This window comes from Alligator mississippiensis, chromosome 1 (assembly GCF_030867095.1).
Source record: "Alligator mississippiensis isolate rAllMis1 chromosome 1, rAllMis1, whole genome shotgun sequence".
NCBI classification, from domain to species: domain Eukaryota; kingdom Metazoa; phylum Chordata; order Crocodylia; family Alligatoridae; genus Alligator; species Alligator mississippiensis.
Genome location: NC_081824.1, coordinates 389,274,866 through 389,298,762, shown reverse-complemented (window position 1 = coordinate 389,298,762; position 23,897 = coordinate 389,274,866). Strand labels below are relative to the sequence as shown.

Sequence of the window (23,897 nt, the reverse complement as noted above, 5' to 3'; positions counted from 1 at the left end):
GACTGTTTGACTTCTGTTGCATTTTGTTTTCAACTTTTATCCTTTCCAATTGATCCTGTGAATCTACTTACTTCCCTCTTTGTCCCTTGCTATAAGACTGGTTTCAATGTTTATATTTTCTCCTACTCACGGAAAACTTTAACTACAACTTAACTACAACTTTAGCTATATTTCCATCTGTACCATTACACAATCCCACCACCCAATCTTATAAATCAGTTTCTTTCCCATGAAGCAGCTCAAAGTTGTTTTACATTAATCAATATAGTATATTGTGGTGTGAGACAAAACAAAAAGAAAATATTCTAGTGTAAAAAATTCTGATGATGCAACAGAATTTCTTTATGTTGCTATGCTAAAGATATAGCAGAATGTTAATGTTCCCAACAGAGGTTATATTTGGGCTTAAGTGGCTTGGCTATCAAAGCAGTCTTGATTAACACACTAATTCCCCACTTCTCAGTAATGCAGAAAGAAACAAGAAGCCAAAACAGAGGTTTAGGTGAAATATTAACCCCTCTGAACTCAACAGAACAAATAATTCACCCCCAAATTTTAATGGTGACAATAGCTGACATCTGCATCTCTACTGTCTGCCATCTCTGCTCCATAATAATTGCTCTTAATACAGAGCTTGCTCAACAGAAAACATATAGTAAATCAGGAATACTTCACTACCTCCACCCTCTTGTCTGAGCAGATCTTGATCATAGATCTTAAGACTACTGGGAGATGTCATCGGAACTGTCTAAGGGAGCAGAACTGTGGCCTGGACAAATAGAAGTCACTATGTTCTAAAGTTCCTCATGACCTGCCCTAACTCATGAAAGTTAATCAGAAAGAGGAGAAGGAAAAGGAATTGGGGACACAGGCAGATGATTTACAATGCATCTTTCTCCACTGCATTCTTTCCTAGAAAACTTAGGAAAATTTCACTCTCATGACAATTAACAATGATAAGAATCCTTAAGCTCCCCACTAATATCCAGCGTTCCAGCTAGTATCTGCAATACAAGTTTCTGCCTCTCTTCAGGATGATGGTTATTACCTTCTCTGTTCCAAGAATGTGATAAACCTTAAGATTGTATTTTCTGCCTTGATGTAACTTCCTAATTCTAATGTCTAGCACAGTCATCTAATCTGACTTGGTTCCTCCTAAATCAGTATGGAATGAGACACTATAATACTGTTATTCTGAACAGACCTGGCAGATCAAAGATGCGCACATCTCATTTGTCTAGAACATACTGAGAGCTTTCCAGAACAACAGCCAGCAGTTTACAGATAAAAATGGGGTCTTTGCTAGCTCTCATGCACCTTCTTGCAACCAAAAGAGGCTCACCAGCCTATTTACCAGGCATGTATTCACTGTATGCCTGAAACACGTAAAATTACTTGAGAGCGGTTTCTAACAACCCTATTTTTTTCTTCCACCACATCTAGGCAAAAGACCTACAACAAGGAAACTCTTGCTCCCTAGTTAAGTGAGCTCCATTCTAACAGCCAGTCCCTGTTAGCAGAGAGTAGACATGGAGGTACAACTGAGAGACAGTACACAAATCTTACTTGTTTTCTTTGACTAAATTGGAAACTTGCAATGTCAGCTAGCCCATGTCTGTACTTAACAGGCCCTTGATCTTGACTCCAATTATTATGACTTTTTTTTTCTTCAGCCATGACACATTTATAATCAGAACCATTCTACCTACTGTACTTGCTTGAAAGTTTAACCAGAGATGGGGCAGAATAGATTTTTCTTTATATCTATTAAAAACTCCAAATGGATTTCTGCCAAACTAAGACATCTTGAACCATTCAGTTCTGCTACAATCAAAATATCACCCAAGTAAATAATCATTCTTATCCTAATGACATTATGAGAGAAATGACAGGTCTGGTTACCATGGAGAACAGTCTTGCAAGAATGAAGAGACTGAAAGCTCTTGCCTCCCACCGATACTGCACTTTTGGGGAAAGCTTAGTTTTCTGTAATTGGGGTGCATAAGAACGATAAGGAAATCTTTGCTTAAATTGGCTTTTCACTATGAAATATCCCTTCTTGTCAGTCACCAGCAGATCTTTCAGAAAGTCCTCCTTAAATGAGTAACTGCACTGCATCATTCTGCCCACTGAATTCACCATTACAATGCTTTTGCTCTCATGAGGACAGAGAGGAACAAACAGCCTCCTTTGAGCAGCACTCGCTGGAAGTTCATTAGAGGAGGACCCTAGCCAAAAGTCTACAGTGATCTGCAATTAAATAAAACAACAGGCAGATTCCAAAATCTACTTAAATTCATCATTTTATAAGGCAACAAAATTGACCACAATGAAGCAACGAAGTCAACCAGATCCTGACCTCTTATAACCATCACAAGAAACTGATGCAGTAGAAACATCCAACTCACCCTTAATGTGTGACACTCCAGAGGAAGATTAAAAAAAAGCACCAAGGTACTTATTAATAACTACTATTCTATTTGGTTTGTTTTTTGCTTTTATCACTGTGTCAGGCAAGTGCCATCCAGAAACGCATTGAGCTGCATAACAAGCATCTTTAATGGAAGATATCCACCATTTGATAAAATCAGCTCAACCTTGTACACATAAAGAAGAAATACTATGTCGTATAATCTTATTTAGTCCCTCTTCCTTCAATGGAATTGCATGAAATTAATGTCAGCATGTCATTTAGTCAAACTACATTTTCCAAATAAAAATAAGAATTCCCACCTTCATATTTCCTTTAGCCTTCTATGCTCCCACTTGAAAACTCAGTTTTTAAAAAGAATATGTTGGAAAATGTTGAATTATACCCTGTATACATTAATCATTCGCCAATGGAACTCTTGTCTGACAGCCAATCCAACAGTTGAACTCCAGAATATTATTTCAGCTAAAATTCATTGTTATACATTATAAATTCTTGATAATAACAGTAATATGTATAATGCACATTGTTGTAAAATTTTCAACAAACTTTTATGGCTTTCCTCTTCATATGAATACTCAGTCATCCATTCGTTCCTAGATGCACTTCAAGCCTGAAAAGAAAAATCAACAATTATTAAATTAACAACAAGGTCTGCAGTTTTTAATCTTCATTACCCAGTTACTACTGTATACTTAAGCAAAAATTCACATATTTCATAGATTTCATAGACATTAGGGCTGGAAGGGACCTCAGAAGATCATCGAATCCAGCCCCCTGCCCAAAGGGCAGGAAGTCAGCTGGGGTCATAGGATCCCAGCAAGATAAGCATCCAGTTTCATCTTGAAGGTGTTCAGTGAAGGCGCTTGAACAACCTCCGGTGGCAGGCTGTTCCAGACCTTGGGGGCTCGGACAGTAAAGAAATTCTTCCTTATGTCCAGCCTGAAACGATCTTGTAGTAGTTTGTGACCATTTGACCTCGTCATCCCTTGGGGCGCTCTGGTGAACAAATGTTCCCCCAGATACTGGTGGTCACCCCTGATAAACTTGTAGGTGGCCATCAGATCACCCCTGAGCCTGCGCTTTTCCAGGCTAAAGAGCCCCAGGGCTCTCAGCCTGTCATCGTAGGGTCTGCTTCCCTGACCTCTGATCATGCGCGTTGCTCTTCTCTGGACTCTCTCAAGCTTCTCCACATCCTTTTTGAATTGTGGAGCCCAAAACTGGACGCAGTACTCCAGCTGCAGCCTCACTAAGGCCGAGTACAGGGAATGACGTCCCGGGATTTGCTTGAGAAGCATCTATGGATGCAAGCCAGCGTTTTGGTCGCTTTACTAGCCGCAGCATCGCATTGCAGGCTCATGTTCATCTTGTGGTCAATGATGACCCCCAAGTCTCTTTCTTCCATAGTGCTAGCCAACATAGCACTGCCAAGCCTATAAGGATGCTGCGGGGTTTTTTTCCCCAAGGTGGAGAACCTTGCATTTATCGGCGTTGAACACCATCAGATTCTCGTCCGTCCACTTGCTGAGCCTGTCCAGGTCAGCCTGGATCATCCGCCTGTCTTCTGGTGTGGATGCTTTGCCCCAAAGTTTGGTGTCATCTGCGAACTTGGCCAGTCCACTTCTGACTCCAGTGTCCATATCATTAATGAAGATGTTGAACAGTATGGGTCCAGGGACAGAGCCCTGGGGGACCCCACTGGTCACAGGACACCACGATGAGTGACTTCCATCAATTACTACCCTCTGGGTCCGACCCCGGAGCCAATTTTCCAGCCAGTGGATCGTGGAGGACCCAAGGCGACAACTGGCCTTGATTTCGAGGTTTCCTCGATACAGAAATGGATATTAAAATAACGATGAGATTTTCCAACAATTTAAATACAGCTGGATGAACATAACAGAGACACATACAGAATCACAGAAAAACAGGACTGGGAGGGACTCAATAAATCATCCAGGCAAGGTAGAATCATCCCTGTTTAAAGTAAAAAACTTCCAATGAAGGAGATTCTGCCACCTTCTTAATAATCTGTACTAGTGCTTGACTACCCTTCTACTTAAAAGTCATTACTTATATCTAACATAAATCTCTTCCATTCCAGTTTATGCAAACTATTTTGCCCCGTCTTTGATGAACACAGAAAAAAATTTATCCCTATCCACTTCCTTACAACACTCTGTATTTGAAGATTGTTACCCTCTTCAGTGTTATCTTCCCTAGACTAAATAATCCCAATTCTTCCAATGTTTCCTCACACATCATGTTTTATAGACTTCTAATGATTTTTGTTTCTCCTTTGGATTATCTCTAAATTGTCTATATGACCCCTAAACTATAGTGCCTAAACTGAACTTTACTTGAGACCTCAACAATATGTACTAAATATAATCACTTTTCATGACTTTAATATGATATTCTTGTTCATACATCAGCTATGTTTTTAGCTTTTTTTGCAACAATGCTGCATTATTGTTGAATCATGCTTTGCTTCTGAACCAGTAACCCAATGAATCTATAGCGGGAAAGGTCTCAAGGTTCTTTGTTAATATTTTAGTTTCTAGTTCCTGTGAATTCAATTTTTGAGCAGCTGCTTGATCCTTCTAAATTTGAGCTGCTTTGATTGAACTAGAGACATTCATATTGCAAGATCAGATAACTCTGGAGCAGGTTGTCAGTTCAAATATTCATTATTTTGATTTTAAAATTGTTTTCCAAAAATACTCTGCAAGATCTGATTAATATTTGCTGTTGGGGTAAAAAAATCTTGCCAGTACACTCACTCATTAGTACGTTGACAAAATATGAATATACAGAGCGTAATAAAATAAATAATTCAAATCAGTATTTTTTTTATGTACACACCTAATTTTGATTATACTTCATTAGTAAGCTATGGAAAAAAGTTAAGACAGAGACAGTTTTAAAGATAACCTTTCTGCTTGCTTCTGCAACTTAAAAAGATTATAAAGATCCTGTATTCCAACTTTTGCAAAGCCTTAAAAAAATTCAGAAGAGGCCAAAACTGTTGCCTTAAATTACTTGACAGTGTGCCTTAAACATCTTGCCAGAATATGTGCATATATCTGGGAGCAAATTCTACTTACATATATCTACTTTAATAATGTAAACTGTGTGAACTCAAGAATGTAAGTCTGTTGTCAGGGAGCTATTATAAACAATCTGCTACAACTTTGTTTTTTTTCAAAATGAGTTTCTCTCTCCAACTGACAGAGCATCACCTGCTCATTTTAAAACCTTAACCCAGTCCTGTATTACTGCTAGACATACTGTAACAAAGCTCTCAAATTTAAACAGACCAAGCAGCCCTTTATCTTCAAAACAATAAAAGACTCTGGAAAAGATGCAAAGTCAGTGAACATTAATAAAACCTGCTAACATTCTACTATATCACTTATTATTATTCACATTTAAACCAATATGTTATTAAAAATAAACTTGGGCTCTAAAGTAACATTTCACATACAATTCACAAGAGGTTGCAGATTCCCTAGAAACTCTGACCTCATTAAATGTAATTCAATCTTGTAAGCTTGGAGTGTTCTACCCACTGTTGACTCTGCCTCATCTTTGATGCATCTTGGAGACTGTCTTTTTGTTTAATCTCTCTTGGTTTTATTTGAATTGCTTCTAAATTTCCATTTCATGAAGCAAATTTTCTTTGGCATAAAACTTAGCTAGCAAGCACTGATGCTATCGATGGTTTGTTTTGGTTTTTTTTGGAACTACACTCTGGAAGAAGACATCTTTCAGCAGTCTCATGCTATGCTAATATCTAAATACTGGACAATTCAACCCATTTTCTCTGTATACATTTATATGGTATGGTTATCTAACCTAAACGAGAAATGACTATGTCACAAAATCCTTTTAAATTAAATGTAACAGCCTTCAAAAGCCTCATGGGTTGTCTCTCAAAGTAAAACCTCCTGTGACTTGTAACTGTTTCACTTCTCCACATTTTTCATTGGTTATTTCTTCACACACACATCCTAAAGTGCAACTTGGCTTCACATTATCCGTGAATACTCAAAGTCCTATTAGTTCACTGTGGCTAGGGTAATAAAGAAAACAGAGAGGGAGATGTTTTTCAAAACTGCTAACATGCAGCAATCTCACAATCATAGCTGCACTTGTTTTACATTATTAAATAATGTACAAAGGCCCTCCTGGTAAAAAGGCTACTTCATTAACAATGATGAATGATTGGTGTTGCTTATAAATTCCCCTATGCATATTTAGTCAATTTACTAAGCTTTGAATTGTTAGCTCTTTTCCACTTTTAGACTCATGCCAGTCTTCTTCCCACACCTTTTATATGCTTAAGCTCCTAAACAATTTCCTAGTGGCCCAAGTCCTCAACCAACAATAGAAACACTAGCAATACTGGTTTTCCTAAACACTGCTTCATTGTTGTGCACCAATCCACACAGTTTAGGGTAAGTGGGGAATTAATTATCTGGGGCCTAGTCAGTTCTTGGCCTGCCTAATGGGATTGCCAATAAAGGTGACAAATACCATCAGTTGTGATGTGTTGTGGATAACTGCTATCAAGCTCAGTTGATGTAGGCTATAGGAGAGCCATCAAGATGTAGGCTTGAATTTCAACTGAAGATGAAGGGCTGGATGTTTATTTGCAATTTCCCATCATCTAGTAACCCATCATTCTCTGACCTGATTCTCACTGATGCTGAGTAGCTGCAAATTCTCCCCAAAACCACTTTGAAATACCTATGAAAAATCACTGACCTATGAAAAATCATAGGTATTTAAAAAAAAAAGTCAAACCACTTCCCTTTAGCAAATCCAAATCATATCCCCTTTGTTAAATATGTTATCATCTGAAACGCATCCTGGATTTTATAGAGAATCTATTCATCCAGGTTTTAGCAGGCCTATTGTGAATGACTGCTTTACTTTTAAGTAGTAAATTGAACTTTTTGTCTTCATGTATAAAATATGCTTAAAAATATAAAACCATGAACATTTATTCATCTAAATGCAACACATACAGAAAAAATGAAAGTGAACTTTATAAAGTACAGAGGGTTTTTTTAATATCAAACCATTTAGAAGAACTAATAAGCACAGTTACAGGATTTCCCCTGTTAAGTCCCACTCTTACTGATTTACACAGATACTCTTAACACACAACTCAGCTTACAAACATACGCCTATCAGAAGGCTTAGATGAACAGTTCGTTGAAGCAGAACCAGAACGAGGCTCAAGGTTACAAGTAAAAAGTATTTTAAACAGTACACTGATACAAAGCTGCTTCCTTCAATTGAAGGTGCATACCCACAACTGATCAATCCACTCCACAATTTAGGATTGGGTTTGTGTTCCTGGCTGATGCTAAATTCTCACATAGTAATACCTACATGGAACATCTACCATCTTCAGTTGGCAAAGAGACTCAGTACCATCCTGATGGAAACTGACCTACCTTTAATAACATTAATCCATTACCTCCCAGCTAAACCAGAGAAAATGCCAACTGCCTAGGCACAAAAATTCAGGCCTTAGAGAAGTTCAACTAGTTCATGACATCGACGTGCACCTTCTCATCAAAAACTAAAATGAGCTTTTTAGATCTATCTTACAGTCTCTGGCTTCCCATTCAATAAAATAAAATTCTAAATGTCAGCCCTTATCTTGACTACGCAGTGATCTAGCCCCAGAGGCATAGTGATCTCCAGGCATCCTGGTTTTCTCTGATAGAAAATATCCCCGATTTTCTAATAAAAAATATTAACCCAAAATCCAGTTTTCCATGATTAAAATGAAATACCACTAATAGATAGATAGATAGATAGATAGATAGATAGATAGATAGATAGATAGATAGATAGATAGATAGATAGATAGATAAAAATGTGTATTTTCAGTTATGTTTTTAAATCTGAAAATTAGGTTTGTTTTCTTATCAGAGAAAACCAGGTTCCCTGGTGACCTCTTTCAGCCCCCAGGGCACAGGGGAGATAAGTAGCTGTCCACAGGTGAAGCTCATTTGAGCAGAAGTTAGTTTTTTTGGAGGCCCATCTAGGATGGCAGTAGGAATTCCTGCACCATCTCAGAAGTGACTCAGACTTCATCACATTCCATTGTAAACCCAAGATGCATTTCTTTGGCTTTGTCTTCAATAAAAAATACAGAGTTGAGGACAGAGAAATAAAAATATAACTTGTAAACCAACTCATATATTTTCCCTCAAGGGGAAAAGGAAACCACATGTGAAAATTGCTAATCAAGTTACTTAATGAACCTCTGAAAGAGGCACTGGGAGGAGTATTCAAAGTAATGGGATTATTTCTCTTACAAAGGAGATGAATTAGCACTAGACTGTACCTTTTAATACATCACTGAGCAATTACTGGTGCTTCAACTATAGAACCCTCGGAGAACCACAAGAGGTGCTCTTTCAGAAACCGAATTCCCTACTGCTGCTACCATGCTTCAAGAGCTCGGGAATTGGGAACAGGAATGGGGGAAGAGTAATTTTTTGGTGTACAAAGGCATCAAATTACAACTTCTGTGCTAGCTGATAAATGAAGGGAGGGAATGCAGAGTTCACTACATCCAATTCTCCCCCACCATCATCCATTTGCACTGGAAGGCAGAGAAACAGGTGGAAGGGAACCTGAAGAGGGGAGATTTTCACCTTCAGGGACTGAAAGGGCAGAAAAAGTACAGGTAATGAAGATTCCCAACATAGCAAAGCACACAGCATGTTCTGAATCCCAAGGTAGTCACTAATGATTTCAATTGGGAGACTAGTTATATGCCTATATTTAACCAAAGCATTAAGTCCTTCACTGAAGGTCTTAATAACTCTTTCCTCTAGAGAGCAAACTCCAAGTTTGGCCATAGCCAAACTTATGAATCACTTATATCATTTCCTTTATTTTAAAGGTAGCATGTGCTTCCTCAGATGCCGGCGAGTTTCCATATACACTTCACCAGCTTCAGAGGCCTTTAGTCAAAATAGTTGTCCAACAGTCATGCTCCCTTTTGTCAACACACTGCTGCCCCTCTCTGGCCCAATTAATCTTTCATGCTTTTTGCAAAGTACTCAGTTCTGTAGTATATGGAATGTACCTTTAAGGGGCCAGCAATGAAACAGTCCGGTCTTTCCCCCCTGATGTCCTGTGGCTGTGGTTTGTTGGTGGTGGGTTGTTGTTCTCCCCACAAGCTGTGAGTGTGTGTTGCTAAATCCTGTTCCTAATAAAGATAAAGCTATTTACCACAAAATCAATGTTTACAAAGACTTTGCAGGATGGCTCAGATCTATATCTGGCTTTATTCAATCTGAGGAACACATCCATTACTGGTTTTGAGTATGCTCCAGCACAGCTTCTGATGGGAAGACTTTTGCACAGTACCCTCCCTGCTACAACAGCAGTGCTAACTCCAAGACTACCGTCGAATGCCTCCCACAAGTTGCAGAACCTTCAAAGGCGCCAAAAGATGCACTATGACCGCACAGCTGCATTCTTGCCACCTCCACGAGAGGGGGAGAAAGTAAGTATGCAAACAAGTACAGGTTGGATACCATTGTCCATTATAGCAAAAAGGGATGAACTGTGTTCCTACAAGGTAACAACCGCCAGCAGTAATGTCTACAGGAGAATGAGAAGACACTTAAGGAAAGATTACTCATCAGTACCAACAGAACAAATTGATGCACATCAAGAAACAGCAGGAGAACAAGCATCAGAAGTAAAACAAGATGAGCAAGAGCAAGAGTTTAATTAAATTTCAGAGGATCCACCAGTACCCACAGAGACACCCAATGGCACAACGCAAACTAAGAGTGGATGTGTGGTGAAGTTACCTGTGAAGTACAAGGACTATGTAACGGAATAGCAGTAAAGGCTAGTCCCCATCGATGAGCCAAGTGCTAGCAACCTCTGGCTCCATGATCCCTGAAATGTTCCGAGTTAAAGTAGCTACAAATGAACGTTCAACTACTTAAGAGGGAGCTCCCAGAGTAAAGAAGGGGGATGTGGTATATGGAATGTACTTTCAAGGGGCCAGGAGTGGGATGTTCCAGTCTTTCCCCCTGGTGCCCTGTGGATGTGGTTTGTTGGTGGCGGGTTGTTGTTGTTTTCACTGCAAGCTGTGAGTGTGTGTGTTGCTGAATCCAGTTCCTAATAAAGATCAAGCTGTTTACCATCCCACCGGTCTCTGCTGAATGCTGACATGAGGACAGAACCCCAGGGGCATGGAGGTCTGAGTAAGTACCCCATCCCAGGAACCCGGTGGCCAAGAGCAAATACTGTAAGGTCAACAACACAGGAACTTAAAGCTAGATGAGATCACTCAAATCATGGAACTGAGTCCCCTAAAACTGCAGGCAATATAGTAATAACCATTGGTCCAAAAGGTACTACAAGAACATCCACTCAGGTCTTTCATGCACAGCACAACAACACAGCATGCTATCACAAACTTAAGATCTTTAGCATGGTGTGCTTAACTTACAGCCCATTGGCGAGAGCCAGCCCCTGAAGTGTCCAGTTCTGTAAGTGAGCTCTTTTCCTCTCTCCCTTCCCCCCAGTCTCACTCTGCTCCTTTTGACACTAACAGCCACCTCCTTCCCTCTCTCTCCCTCCCTCCCTTCTCCTACTGGAAGGAAATAGTGGCATACACCACAGCTGAGACACCCAGCCCTCTACTCTAAAAGGTTGAGTACCATTACTTTAGTACAGGCTCTCAAAGCTTCTTAGCAGGTGCTATATTTACTACTCCAAGAATACCCCATCCTATCAAGCTATTGTGTCCTTAAGCTTACCAAAACTCATCTTGAAACAATTTTGGTTCCTTACTCAGACTCTCTTAGTCAGAAAGACATTCCAGAACTTTAATTCCCTGCTAAAAACTGTTTTCTAATTTTCTAATTTCCAGTCTAAATACAGCCATAACTGTTTTTTCCCTTGTTTTCTCTGATTTAAAAAATCCCCCAATTTTCAGTTAAAAAAAATAACCCCAAATCCACATTTTCCCATGATTTAAATAAAACACCACTTACACACACACACACACAGGTTTCCCTTGATTTATGCGGGTTCTTTATACACGAGTTCATTCTTATGTGATCAGTATATTTAAACCCATAATTAATTATATGCAAGGTAAATTTGCTCTTATGTGATCAGCATAGATGCCCCCCTACCCAAGCAGGTAAGTCTGTGGGTGAAGGGGAAAGGGCCATGGCCCCACTCACTCCAGCCCCAGATGTAGCGGCCCCAGGAGCAGCCGGCACCAGCTGCCTGCAGCCGCTGTGCTGCACCGTGCTCCACCTGTCCCCCCCGCGCTTAGCCAACCCCAGCTGCTGGGCTACACCATGCTGTGGTGAGGGCAGCTGGTGTCAGCTGCTCCTGGGGCTGCTCCAGCATGGGCTAGGGTGAGTGCGGACAAGCAGAGCCCTGGGAGGTGCAGGGCACAGCACTCATCCCAGCCCCTGCTGCAGCAACCCCAGGAGCAGCTGACACGAGCTGCCTGCACCAGGGCATGGCACAGCCCAGGAGCAGAGGTGAATGGGGACAAGCAGAGCATGGTGCAGCCCAGCGGCTGCAGGCAGCTGGCGCCGGCCGCTCCCAGGGCTGCTGCTGGGGTGAGTGCCTCTCTGTTCCCTCTGCTTTGCTGTTCACATCATTTTAAATGGACCTTACCAATGTGTCAAATAGTAGTATTAATACTAGGGGTGCAATGATAGAGATTTTTGTGGCCAATATTGATAGCTAATTTTTAAGGAGGCATATTGGCTGATACCAGTCCTATTTCTGATACTCAGCCTGGCAGCTTGAAGACCTGCATGCAGCTGGTAAGTCTGTTGTGGTGGAAGAGGAAATGGAAGGAAAGAGAAGTGAGGGGAGCAGAGAGAGGCCCCTGCGATGAGGGAGGGAGTGGAACTGGGGCTGGGGCAAGTGTTGCCCAGGCAAGGCAGGGTGGGGCATGGGATGGAGCCGCAGCTTGTCCGGGGGTGGCTCCCACCACTGCATGCACCCCAGAAGGACACAGAGGGTATGTGACCCACAGATGTGCGTGGGGAGGGCCAGGCTACAACCCCCCATACTCCCCTGGACAACCCGTGGCTCCATGCCCTGCCGCAGCTAGGCAGCACCTGCCCCAGCCCCACTCCCTCCCTCACTATGGGGGCCTTGATTCCCCCCACGCCCATTGCCTTCCCCCTCCCTTTCCACCACAACAGACTTACCAGCTGCACACAGCACTCCAAGCTGCTAGGCTGTGCTCCCCGTCACCTACATGCTGCGCTGCAGCTGCGCACATGCATCGGGCATATATTGGCCACATCAGGCCAATTTCCAACACAGACAATTTTCTTTATATCGGTGCTGATCCGATATCAGACTGATGTATTGGTGCACTTCTAATTAATACTTTCTGTCTCTATTCAAAATACATAATACCTCCTACAATTTCATTACCTTTTTATGGCTGTATCACATTAGCAACTCATAGTCATCCTACAGTCATCACTTATACATATATCTCTCTCCTCCTCCATTGCCTCCAATCCACAAGACCCTAGATACTACCAAAAGTACTTGGCATTATTTCCTAACTGCAAGATTTTGTATTTCATATTGCCAAGCTATATCCTATTTCTATTACTCCAGTTCACAAAGTCATCTAATTCTGCATGCGGAATAACCCAGTCACCCTCAGCATTACCAATACCTCCCATCTTTGTGTCTCCTGAAAACTTTATTAACCAAAGGTCATTAATCAAACTATTAAAAAGACCTGCTACCAAGATTGATCCCTGAGGAACTTCTCTTTGATCTTCAGAGAGATGGAAAGTGCTTCATCCATAGTAGTCTTAGGACTCCTCCATACCTGCAATGGGATCTAATGCATGATCCACACAATCATACCAGCTGCCAAGTCACACATGCATGGCAGGAGGCACAATTGTGCGTTCATGAATTAGAGAAAAGGATTTGAAAAACGCTCTTATTTCCCGGGGTTATTTGACCCCAGCATTCTTTCCAGCCCAGAGCAAGAGGGCTGGACCCAATGATCTCATGAGGTCCCTTCCAGCCCTAAACTTTTGTGAATCGCCTTATTGCCAGTGCAGGGGAAGCCTAGGATCATGATCCCAGGCTCCCCATGCAATAGTTCCTCTGGCTGCAAGTTCCACAGCTGATAGTGCTCAGTAGGGCTTGCAGCAGTGGCAGCATTCCCCATACTGTCCTCGCTGTGAGCCCTGCAGCCAAGAGGTTTGCAGGGGGTCAGTGTTCTCTCCATTGCCAACACTGAAGCTGACAGTGCTGCCACCACTGCAAGCCTTGCCAGTGGTGGGGCTGGCAGTGGGTGGTGCACCCCTGTGGATGGGAGCCCCTCAGTTGATGGGTCTCTCAGACACAGGGGTGCATTTGGCCACATGCTCAATGAATGGCATAATTAAAACAAGCTACAAAGTTATTACACATTTTTTTGGAATAACTTTGTAGCTTATTGTTTGTTTTATCACACTATTAATTGGTTGAACATGTAGCTGGGTCAACTTAAGTGTAATTACCTGGTTAGTCACGACTTAAGCATAACATGTAGAGGGATAGGAAAAGAACTGAGGTAGAAGATGTCGGTTCAAACCTCCTCAGAAAGAGGAGATAATTTTATCTGGGTCTCCCACTTTATGAGCAAGTGCTCCAACTACTAGGTAATCTGTTTTAAAGAGCATCAGGCCCCAATACATTTTGTATGGAGCGTAATCATATCAGCAAGTGTTAATCCTGCATGGATGGCTCAAACTCCTCAGGAAACTTAACAGAACAACTGATTTCTGGATCCCAAATGTGTCTTACGTGTGAGACAAGTGCCAAGCGGCTCAGCCCTGTTTAAATTGAGGTGCTTCTGTGTATGTGCAGAAGTAGAACTTTTGGGAACCTAGGGAACTTGGGTCAAAAACTTCTGCACTTCTGGAATTTAGATACCTCCAAGGTAGGAGCTAAGTGACTGAGTCACAACTTTGGAATTAAGATCCCAAATTCCACCCAAATTCTTGTTTTGATCTAGCCCTGGGCCTCTAGGAAAAGAAGCTACTAAATGGTTCTAATTTAAATCATCGAACCAATTTTGCCATCAGCAGGGATCCTGGTTTTCTCTGATAAAAAAAATCCTCAATTTTCAGATAAAAAAAGTAACACAAAATCTGCATTTTTCTGTGATTAAAATGAAACACCACTAGTGGCATTTCATTTTAATCATGGAAAAAATGTGGATTTCAGGTTACTTGTTTTAATCCAAAAATTGGGGATTTTTATTATCAGAGAAATTCAGGATCCCTGCCCATCAGTTTTTATTCAAAGAAAAATTTAAGATTTATTTAAGATTATAAATCACTGATTCATAAATTGTCATCGTGATTTGCCAACTGGATGTGCAAATAAGTGAAAACATTAATATGTATTTAGTAAATACTGTTAATATAAATGCTATAGACTTTAAGGAATTGAAAAGGATTAAAATAATCTTCAACCTACTACCTAACAAAATGATGCAATATTGTCATGTAGTTTAGTTTGTATTGAATAAAAAGTTTCTAATATTTCATAAAACCCGTACTGTATTTATTCTTTGCACTCACTGGCGATTTTTCAAGCTTTTTTTCATATTTTTCCAATATATTTGTCATAACAAAAATATCCAAAGTTAAATCTAATTATTTCTAAAAACTGATTGAATGTTTCACATTCTGATTTCCATTGCTATTTTGACTAAAAGTAAAAACAGATCTGCATATAAGTAAACTAACCGTTCTAAAAGTTGAAGAAAATGGGATATTTATTGCTAGGTGATACCTAGTTCTGCTGAGCTCTTATAGAATGAACTATTTATAAAGTCTCCTACCATGAGGTCTAGTAAAGAAAAATGAGACACCTACTCACTAATGCCACCTATTCAGTCCCAAGAGCACGCACAAGTGAAGAAGCTAAAAATTATGGAAACACAGATTCTCATCCAACTCCCACTGAATGACTACCTTTGACTTCACAAGAAGACTGACTGGGCCCACAGGCAGAATTCACTGAAACTACCACTTATATATATACCACACTGTCAATGAGAAGCCATGGAGGACTTGGCAAGACAGAAAGCTAAATCTTTTGTGCATCTGTCATTTCATTCTGATAATGTATGTAGGTGGGAAAAGAACATATTGGGTAAACATATTAGATGGCATGGAGGATGCATTAACAGAAGATACAATTCTTTAAATGAATTCCATATACTTGTCTTATCAAATAAAGTTTTCAAAGCTTAAGTCAACTGAGTAGTTTTTGGTAAGTATCCCCAGTCACTGAGTAAAGGCTGCTATGATTTTTTATGAGTTCTGAATACTTGACACTAATTAATTATTCAAAATACTATGCCCTACAGCAGTGGTGCTCAACCTTTTTGGCAGGTGGGCCAGATAGGCAGTGCCCAGGACATCTGCAGGCCAGATCCAGCTAATGGTCCCATTTCAGCATGGGGCAGTCAAAGCATGGCCCCATCCATCACCGCAGACAGGGCAATGGACATCTCAGCTCTGACTTGGCCCCAAGGGAAAGTGGGACCAAAATGGTGTGGCACAGTTCTGTGGGGGAAAGGGGCATAGCTCAGCCCTTACCCAGCTCCATGGGGGCAGGGGACATGGCCTAGCCCCACAGGGCGGGGGAGAGCGCAAGACCCAACCCCACAGAATAAAGGGCCAACCCAGCCCCATGGAGGGAAGCGGGGTTGACCCAGCCCTGTGGTGGTGGTAGGAGGGAAGGGAGCTTGAGCTTGCCCCAACCCAGCCCCATGAGGAAAAGAAGATATGGCCCAGTCTCAGCCCAAGGGGAGGGGCATGGCACAGCTTCTTCCAGCTGTGGGTGTATGGAAAGAGGGCATGACCTGGCCCCAGCCTCCTGCACGGGGCTCGGCACTTGGGAATTTGGCAGCAGGGAGGGGGAGAGTGGACTTATTTATTGCCACAGCTCCCCTTAAGCCAAATTAACCAATCTGTGGGAAGCCCCATGGGCTGGGTATCTTTGGCTTTGTGGGCCACATTTGACCCGTAGGTCGGAGGTTGAGCACCCCTGTCCTAAAGGATATAGGTTTTATGCTTCTTTTAAGAAGTTTGATGGAAAGGCCCCAAAAACATTTAATGCTTCAAGAAGATGAGGAAAGGCTCTTTTCTCTACTAGAGTGTTATTTATATATATATTAGTATTATTAAATAATGTTAAGACAGGGTTTGTCAAAATAGATACTTTATGAAACATATGGGGGAATCCACTGATATTTTGAAATGTTGTCAATATGTATTTTTAAGACCCTTTAAATCGGAAAATGATGGATCCTGTTATATCCTTTTGGGTGCATCTACATGAGTTACTAACAGTGCTGAATGCTAATAATACTGTGTACTAGTGCATCACAGCACAAACAGTGCTAATACACTACTGTACAATATTATTAGCTACTGCGCAGTAGCATCGCTTAAAAGGTGTTTACCGGCACTGCTCCACAGTAATTCTGGTTACCACACATTTATTAAGTACTTGATTATTTGCGCTACTTCACTGTAAGGGCGGCTAGGATCTGGAACCAACTTCCAAGAGAAGTGGTGCTGACTCCTACCCTGGGGGCTAGATGAACACCTTGCTGGGGTCGTTTGACCCCAGTACTCCTTCCTGCCATAGCAGGGGGTCGGACTTGATGATCTGCTCAGGTCCCTTCCAACCCTACCTACTATGAAACTATTATGCAAGTACTACATTAAATAAGCAGCAACAAATACGCATTATTGAATGTATAGACATGTCCTTTGTGTCAATACTAATTAGGGACTTAAACAGTAAACTAAAATTCACTAAATTCACTAAAAAAAATTCTAGCAGAATGCTCAAAGTGCATATAGCCACATTTTAAAGTTAAATAGATTTTTCCATTCTGCAAATTTTAAATACAGAAATGATCTCTCATAATCTGCAAAACTTTGTTTTAGTAATAAATACTATTCAAAATATATAAGAGCAATAAACTGCATGGAGCACCAAAAAATAAAACATTTTTATTTGAATTTATACCTAAACAAACCACTGCCAGTTAACTATGACATTTGCATACATGAGCGTGAAATGCTTCATCATATTCACAGTCTTTTATAGCTTTTTTTTTAATGGAATTTCCTAATTTGTGGGGTTGAGAGTTTCTTTTAAATATGTTTTTTTCAACACACACACACACACACACACACACACACAGAGTTCAGAATTGTTTCCCACGCATAACAGATAAGAGAATACTCTCCATGGCACAAAATTAGCACTCATCCAAAGGTGCCTAAAGAATTCTGTTTTACTTCATTCACCTTCACACAGCTTAAGTTTCATATACAACACCATTTAAAAAGTAAAACCCCACTCATATTTCCTTCACACCTAGATACAAAGTCAAGAAAACATTAAAAGTTCACACTTTGAATGAAAATTTCCACACAATTTATGTACATGTACATATTGTCGACAATACGTGTCAATTTTTCAAATACATATTTGTGTAACAAAACCTATACATAAAACATATTTCCTAATTCCATGTTACATTGCCAAAGTAACTTAGACCTTTATCAGGTTCCTGAAATGTATATCAGTGATCTAAGGACTGGTGAGTCCTTCACAGAAAAAATTTCAACAGCAGCAAAAATTACTCTCAAAATGGTAACAAATATGCAACATTCCAACCCCAAAAAGAAAACTACACATCTGAAAAGAAAACTTTGAATGAAAATACTTGCACAAAATATTTTTTTATTGGAGCCATCTTTGTTGTGGTTTAGCATATTACTTTACCTTTACAAAAAATAGACTTGAATCATTTAATTAGCGTAAAACTAGAAAATGAAATTCAAAATGAAATTCAAATAAAAAAAATCGTACTTAGTCCTTAAATTCATGGAAATACTGGAGTATTTCTCTACAGGGAGAAAAGAAGAAAAAATGACAGATTACGGGGTACAATTAACTAATTCTTTTTTTGCACAAATTATGATCTCAACTGTAATTTCCAGCCCTCATGTTTTGTGTGGATAACACTGGCTACAAAAAGGAGCAGAGGAGTTGTCCACATTTTTCTTATGAATACATTTTCAATGGAACTGTTTCTAGTATTTTTTCTCCTGCCTCCAGATCAGGGGAAAGGTAAGGATCATATAAATCTTTTCTTTGTGGCTTTAGCACAAATTTTTAACATTTCATCTTGAGCAAAGTACATGGAGTGCAAAATGTAATTTTGCAAAAGGCCTCTGACACATGTGAATGTCTTATTCTAATTTCTTCTTCTACTTCCTGTTAAACCAGCATCTGGTACCCTCATTCACCCTTTCCTGATATATTTAGTACCTTTACAATATACTCAGACTAGTTTTTTTCACTCAGTCCATTACCTAGCCAATTCATCTCGCTATAGAAATACAGTATTATCTGTCCTTATGCTCTTGCTTGAAATGACAAAATAATCTCAATTTATCTTCCTGTGCATTGTCAAAATAAAAAGACAACTTTTCTCATATAAAGACACCACTACATTTCTGATACATTTCAAAGAAAAAATAAATCTGCACTCATATACATTGGTAAAATGGAATAATGAAAACTGTATTGTATGCAAGAAGATAAGGTTGCCAGTTTTCTTTCAGTGCTCATCACCACAATGCAAGTTTTATATGAATTGTGCACCTGATGGTTTCTGTGATAAATCACTAACTTCTATGTTCCTGAAACAGAGGCATGAGTGCAGAGCGCTTTCTTGCTACAGATTCATAGGCATGAATTTGAGCTTTGTTCTGGACTTGCATTGAAAGGTGCCTCCTGTCAACCCAGCTGTAACCACATACTTGGACATTCAGGCTGGAGAGTCAAATGTGACTGGATGTGCTTGTTACCTACATACGCATCTGTGGCTACAGTTGCTGGTATGTTTTAACTGGCACCTCCATAGACCCTCTCAATTTGAGGACAGACTTTAGATATTTTATGAAATCCTGGAATTAAAGGAACTAGGATTTAAAGCCTTAAATGTAGTGGTAACTAAGGGCATCTCTATCCACATGTGCTACATTAGTAATTAAGACTGAGGCATTCAAACCAAGGTTCATATCAGTTTATGAATGATGGACTGCCAACAAGTTGCCATTAGCTGATGGCCCTTTCTGTTTCCATGCATAACCAAGAGAATTAATCTCCTGACTTTCATGGTATGCTAAAAGGTCTATCTGTGGGGACCTACTCAATTCGCAATTTTCAGATTTTATGGAAACAGCCAAATCAGATAGTGTCCACAAAATCATGAATCATCAGCAAAATCTGTGAAATAAAAAAAATCTTGCAGTGGGAGCCAGCAATCTTCATGACCACTGTGGCCTGGCCTTGCAGCCCACTAGGGAAGGGGGCCACTGGTATGAAGAGGAGCAGTGAAGATGGTGGCTACCCCCCTGTTCCTCACCACTGATTGGCTGAGAAAGCTACTTGTCACATATCCCTGTCCCAATCAGCAGAAAAGGGCAGGGTCAACAGGTCACCTAGGCCAATCAGAGGCATGGGGGGATCCCACTGAGAGAAGCCCACAAAAATGGCAGCCAATCCTATGATCAGCCTGTAAAATCAGCCTCCTATTTCCTGGATTTCAGTAGGTCCCTACCTATCTGCTTTCTTAGGAGGAGATGGTGGGTAAAAAGGATTTCAGGGAATTTAGGAAGTTACTTTTATTTTTAAAGTGTTTTGAATTATATAAGGTTATGGAAGATTTTCATCCATTTTTGTATAAGCACCAAGAGCACTGAATGGGTACATTTAACAAAATAAGTAAAGCAAAGTAAATAAATGAAGTGCCACACACTAAATATAGAAGAACAATTTCAGTGCCACTGGCAAAGAACATTCTCTTTATGGATTCAGGCTGCTTTCTTAAATAGCTCACCAAAATATATTTTACACTGTAATCTCTTTTACAATGAAAAACAACTGATAAATAAAAATTCATTTAAAAGAACAAACTTTCATCTCACTAAAATGCAAAATGGAGTTGAAAGATGCTCCATAAAAGAAGATTTGCTGAATAGATTAATTTTCCCAGCACTAAGCCATTTATGTCTCCAGACATGTCTCCTATGTCTACAGAGCCTTTTCACTTGAAGATCTCTTAAAAGAATATATCTTCTTCAAGAAGACCTTTTTAGTGATGAGAAATTGTGCTTAAGGCTATATTGGGAGAAAGCATGAAAGACAGAGTCCAGCCTTAACTTGCTGGGTAATACATTCACCCACCAAAAAACTCTGTGAAGTCAGTTCCAGGGAACTACAGACCAGTCAGCCTCACCTCAGTCCCTGGAAAAATCATGGAGAAGATCCTCAAGGAATCAATTTCTAAGCACTCGGAAGAGAAGGAAGTGATTAGGAACCATCAGCATGGATTCACCAAAGGCAAGTCATACCTGACCAACCTGATTGCCTTCTACAATGAGGTGACTGGCTCAGTGGATGTGGGGAGACCAGTGGATGTAGTATACCTTGATTTTAGCAAGGCTTTTGATATGGTCTCCCACAATGTTCTCACTGGCAAGCTAAGGAAGTATGGGCGGAATGAATGAACTGTAAGGTGAATAGAAAACTGGCTGGATCATTGGGATCAGAAAGTAGTAATCAATGGCTTAATGTCTAGTTGGCAGCTGGTATCAAGTGGAGGGCTCCAGGGACTGGTCCTGGGGCCAGTTTTGTTCAATGTTTTCATCAGTGACCTGGAAGATGGCATAGAGTGCACCACAGCAAGTTTGCAAATGACAGCAAGCTGGAGGGAGTAGTAGATATGCTGAAGTGTAAGGCTAGGATTCAGAATGACCTAGACAAATTGGAGGATCAGGCCAAAGGAAATCTCATGAGGTTCAACAAGAACAAGTGCAAAGTCCTGCACTTAGGACAGAACAATCCCATGTACAGGTACAGGCTGGGGGCTAACTGGCTGGGCAGCAGATCTGCAGAAAAGGACCTGGGGTTTACAGTAGACATTAAGCTGAATATGAGCCAGCACTATTCCCTTGTTGCAAAGAAAGCTAACAGCATACTGCATTGGTAGGTCTGTTGCCAGCAGTTCAAGGGAAGTGATTATTATCCTCTATTCAGGACTGGTGAGGACACATCTGCAGTACTGTGTCCAGTTTTGGGCCCCCCACTACAGAAAGGATGTGGATAAATTGGAGAGAGTCCAGCAGAGTGCAACAGCAAAGGTGAGGAGGTTTGGGCACATGACTTATAAAGAGAGTCTGAGGGAACTGGGCTTAGTTTGGAGAAGGGATGACTGAGAGGGGATTCAATAGCAGACTTTAACTACCTGAAGAGAGGTTTGAAAGAGGATGAAGCTAGACTGTTGCCAGTGGTGGTAGATGTCAGAACAAAAAGCAACAGTCTCAAGTTGCAGCAGGGGAAGTTTAGGTTAGATATTAGGAAGAATTTTCTTACTAGGAGGGTTGTAAAGCACTAGAACAGGTTACCTAGAGAGGTGATGAGAGCTCCATCCTTGGAGGTTATCAAGACGTGACTTGATAAAGCTTTGGCTGGGATGATCTAATTGGGGATGGTCCATTAAATGACCTCCAGAGGTCCCTTCCAACCCTAACTTCCTATGGTTCCATGACTTACATTTGCCATCATAAAGAACATCAGAACAGTGGAAAAATCTGTGCAGGGACAAATCTTTAATAGTGTGTTTATATCAGTAGTTTATGTAAACTCTAGAATGTCTTTTCCTTTTATGCTGTGCAAGATGTTGTAAAAAAAGGTTTTAAAAAAGGGCACTAAAATGGTCATTATGGTGCACATAAAATGTCAAGCAGCTGCTCCTCTACAGTAGCTTAGAGTACTGTTTGCCTAATTATAGAACCATCACCAAAAAAAAACTATTTAGTGAGCTGAAGAAGCTGCTTTAACTCATATATTTTAAGAGAAAAACAAAACCACTCCTCCAAATGAGAAGGGTAATCAATACGTTGATACAAGTTAGCAATCCTTAAAGTCATAAACGTACCCAAAAGAGGGCTCTTGTGATCATGTTGTAGTAATAGACTATAAAGCAAAGGCAAACACCTTATTTCAGGAAGAGATAGGCACAGTACATGCCTTACCCATGCTGGAAATTTAGTCTTCCCAGAATACAAACATCAACAATTTAATTATGTTAATGGTTTGGTGACCTAGCAATACAGGATGAAATCAGTACATCATCCCAGATTTCCAGTGACCTGAGTCCTCCCCATTAAGTACAATATCAAATTATATAGTCATATGCTCAGGTGTACTAGAAAAATGCTTGATACAGCTATGTGGGGAAATAAGAAATAGAAATTAGTTAGGAAGTATGTAACAAGAGCAATGTGTAACAAGAGCACATTGTGGTCTAAGAATACCTGGCTGGTTTAACAGTCCAATCTCAGCCTGCTGCTTAAAGCAGTTCTCAGCTCCTTTGAGAAGATAAACAAGAGCAGCAGTGTCAAAGCCTGGATGAAAACCCAGGTCCCCAAGCTTGATCTCTACTGGCCACCAAAGTGGCTGAACTATGAAGCAATACCTCTCTGTATAGGACAGCCCAAGAAACAAATAGTCTGGGAGTCTGGAAATTGTGGGGTCCCCAATCCAGTGCAGTCCTGAGCTACCCCTGAGCCTCAACAGCTGCTGAGTGAAGCTGGCCCTATTATCACTTCACCTCTGGTAGCTGACGATGTCAGCACCTGCAGATGCAGACAGCATATTTCCTTTGGGAAACAGTTTCTGAAACATTTTTATTTTTTACCAGAATTTCTGATTTACAGGATTTTCTTTTGAAAAATGATTTTCTTAAAGCCAAACGTTAAAAATAAAACCAAACCCCCCCCCCCCCTATTTTTTGTCATACACCAAAAGCCAGCGCTTCAGCCAGCTGTCTTTGGAACTCTCTTCTACAGCAGATTAACTAATATAATGCTTAATCCTGCAGGATTTAACTATATTTGAGGATTATGCCTCTGCATCATTTACACACAGTGCTCATGAAGAGGAAATCATCATTTAGATGCTTCCATGTAAAAGACTCTTTTGAACAGCTGAATAATGGTATTCTCTCAATCAGGCTCCCTTTTGCACAAGTTTTGAAGATTCATCTAAATCTTCTCTACAGCACCAAATCTATGAACTGTTAAAATGAAACCTTCATATCAAAATGCCAGTATGTAGAGGAGCCATATGGCTCATCCCTGACTACCAGCAAGGAAATTCAAGCTGCATACTTGAGATGCTGCTCTGAAGTTTTAATAATATAAACTAAAGCAGAATTGATAGTAATTTTTCATTGCTTTCAGCCTAAAGTTTCGAATGATAGCCGCTCTTCACTGCTGAATTGAAATGGAATGTCTAATATCCT

The 23,897-nt window shown here is 40.4% G+C and overlaps 1 protein-coding gene across 10 annotated transcripts in view; it reads right to left on the bottom strand.

Annotated features, from left to right (window-relative positions):
- Positions 1–23,897, bottom strand: part of KLF12 (KLF transcription factor 12) — a 448,097-nt gene that overhangs the window by 335,565 nt on the left and 88,635 nt on the right. For 9 of the 10 annotated variants that reach the window (XM_059721140.1, XM_059721315.1, XM_059721333.1 and 6 more), the window contains one exon: positions 2,981–3,044. The exons of the other annotated variant lie outside the window; for it this stretch is intronic. In XM_059721140.1, coding sequence (XP_059577123.1) covers positions 2,981–3,001 — 21 coding nt within the window. In that variant the 5' untranslated portion in view covers positions 3,002–3,044. The remainder of the gene's footprint in view (positions 1–2,980; positions 3,045–23,897) is intronic. 10 annotated transcript variants of the gene reach the window in all.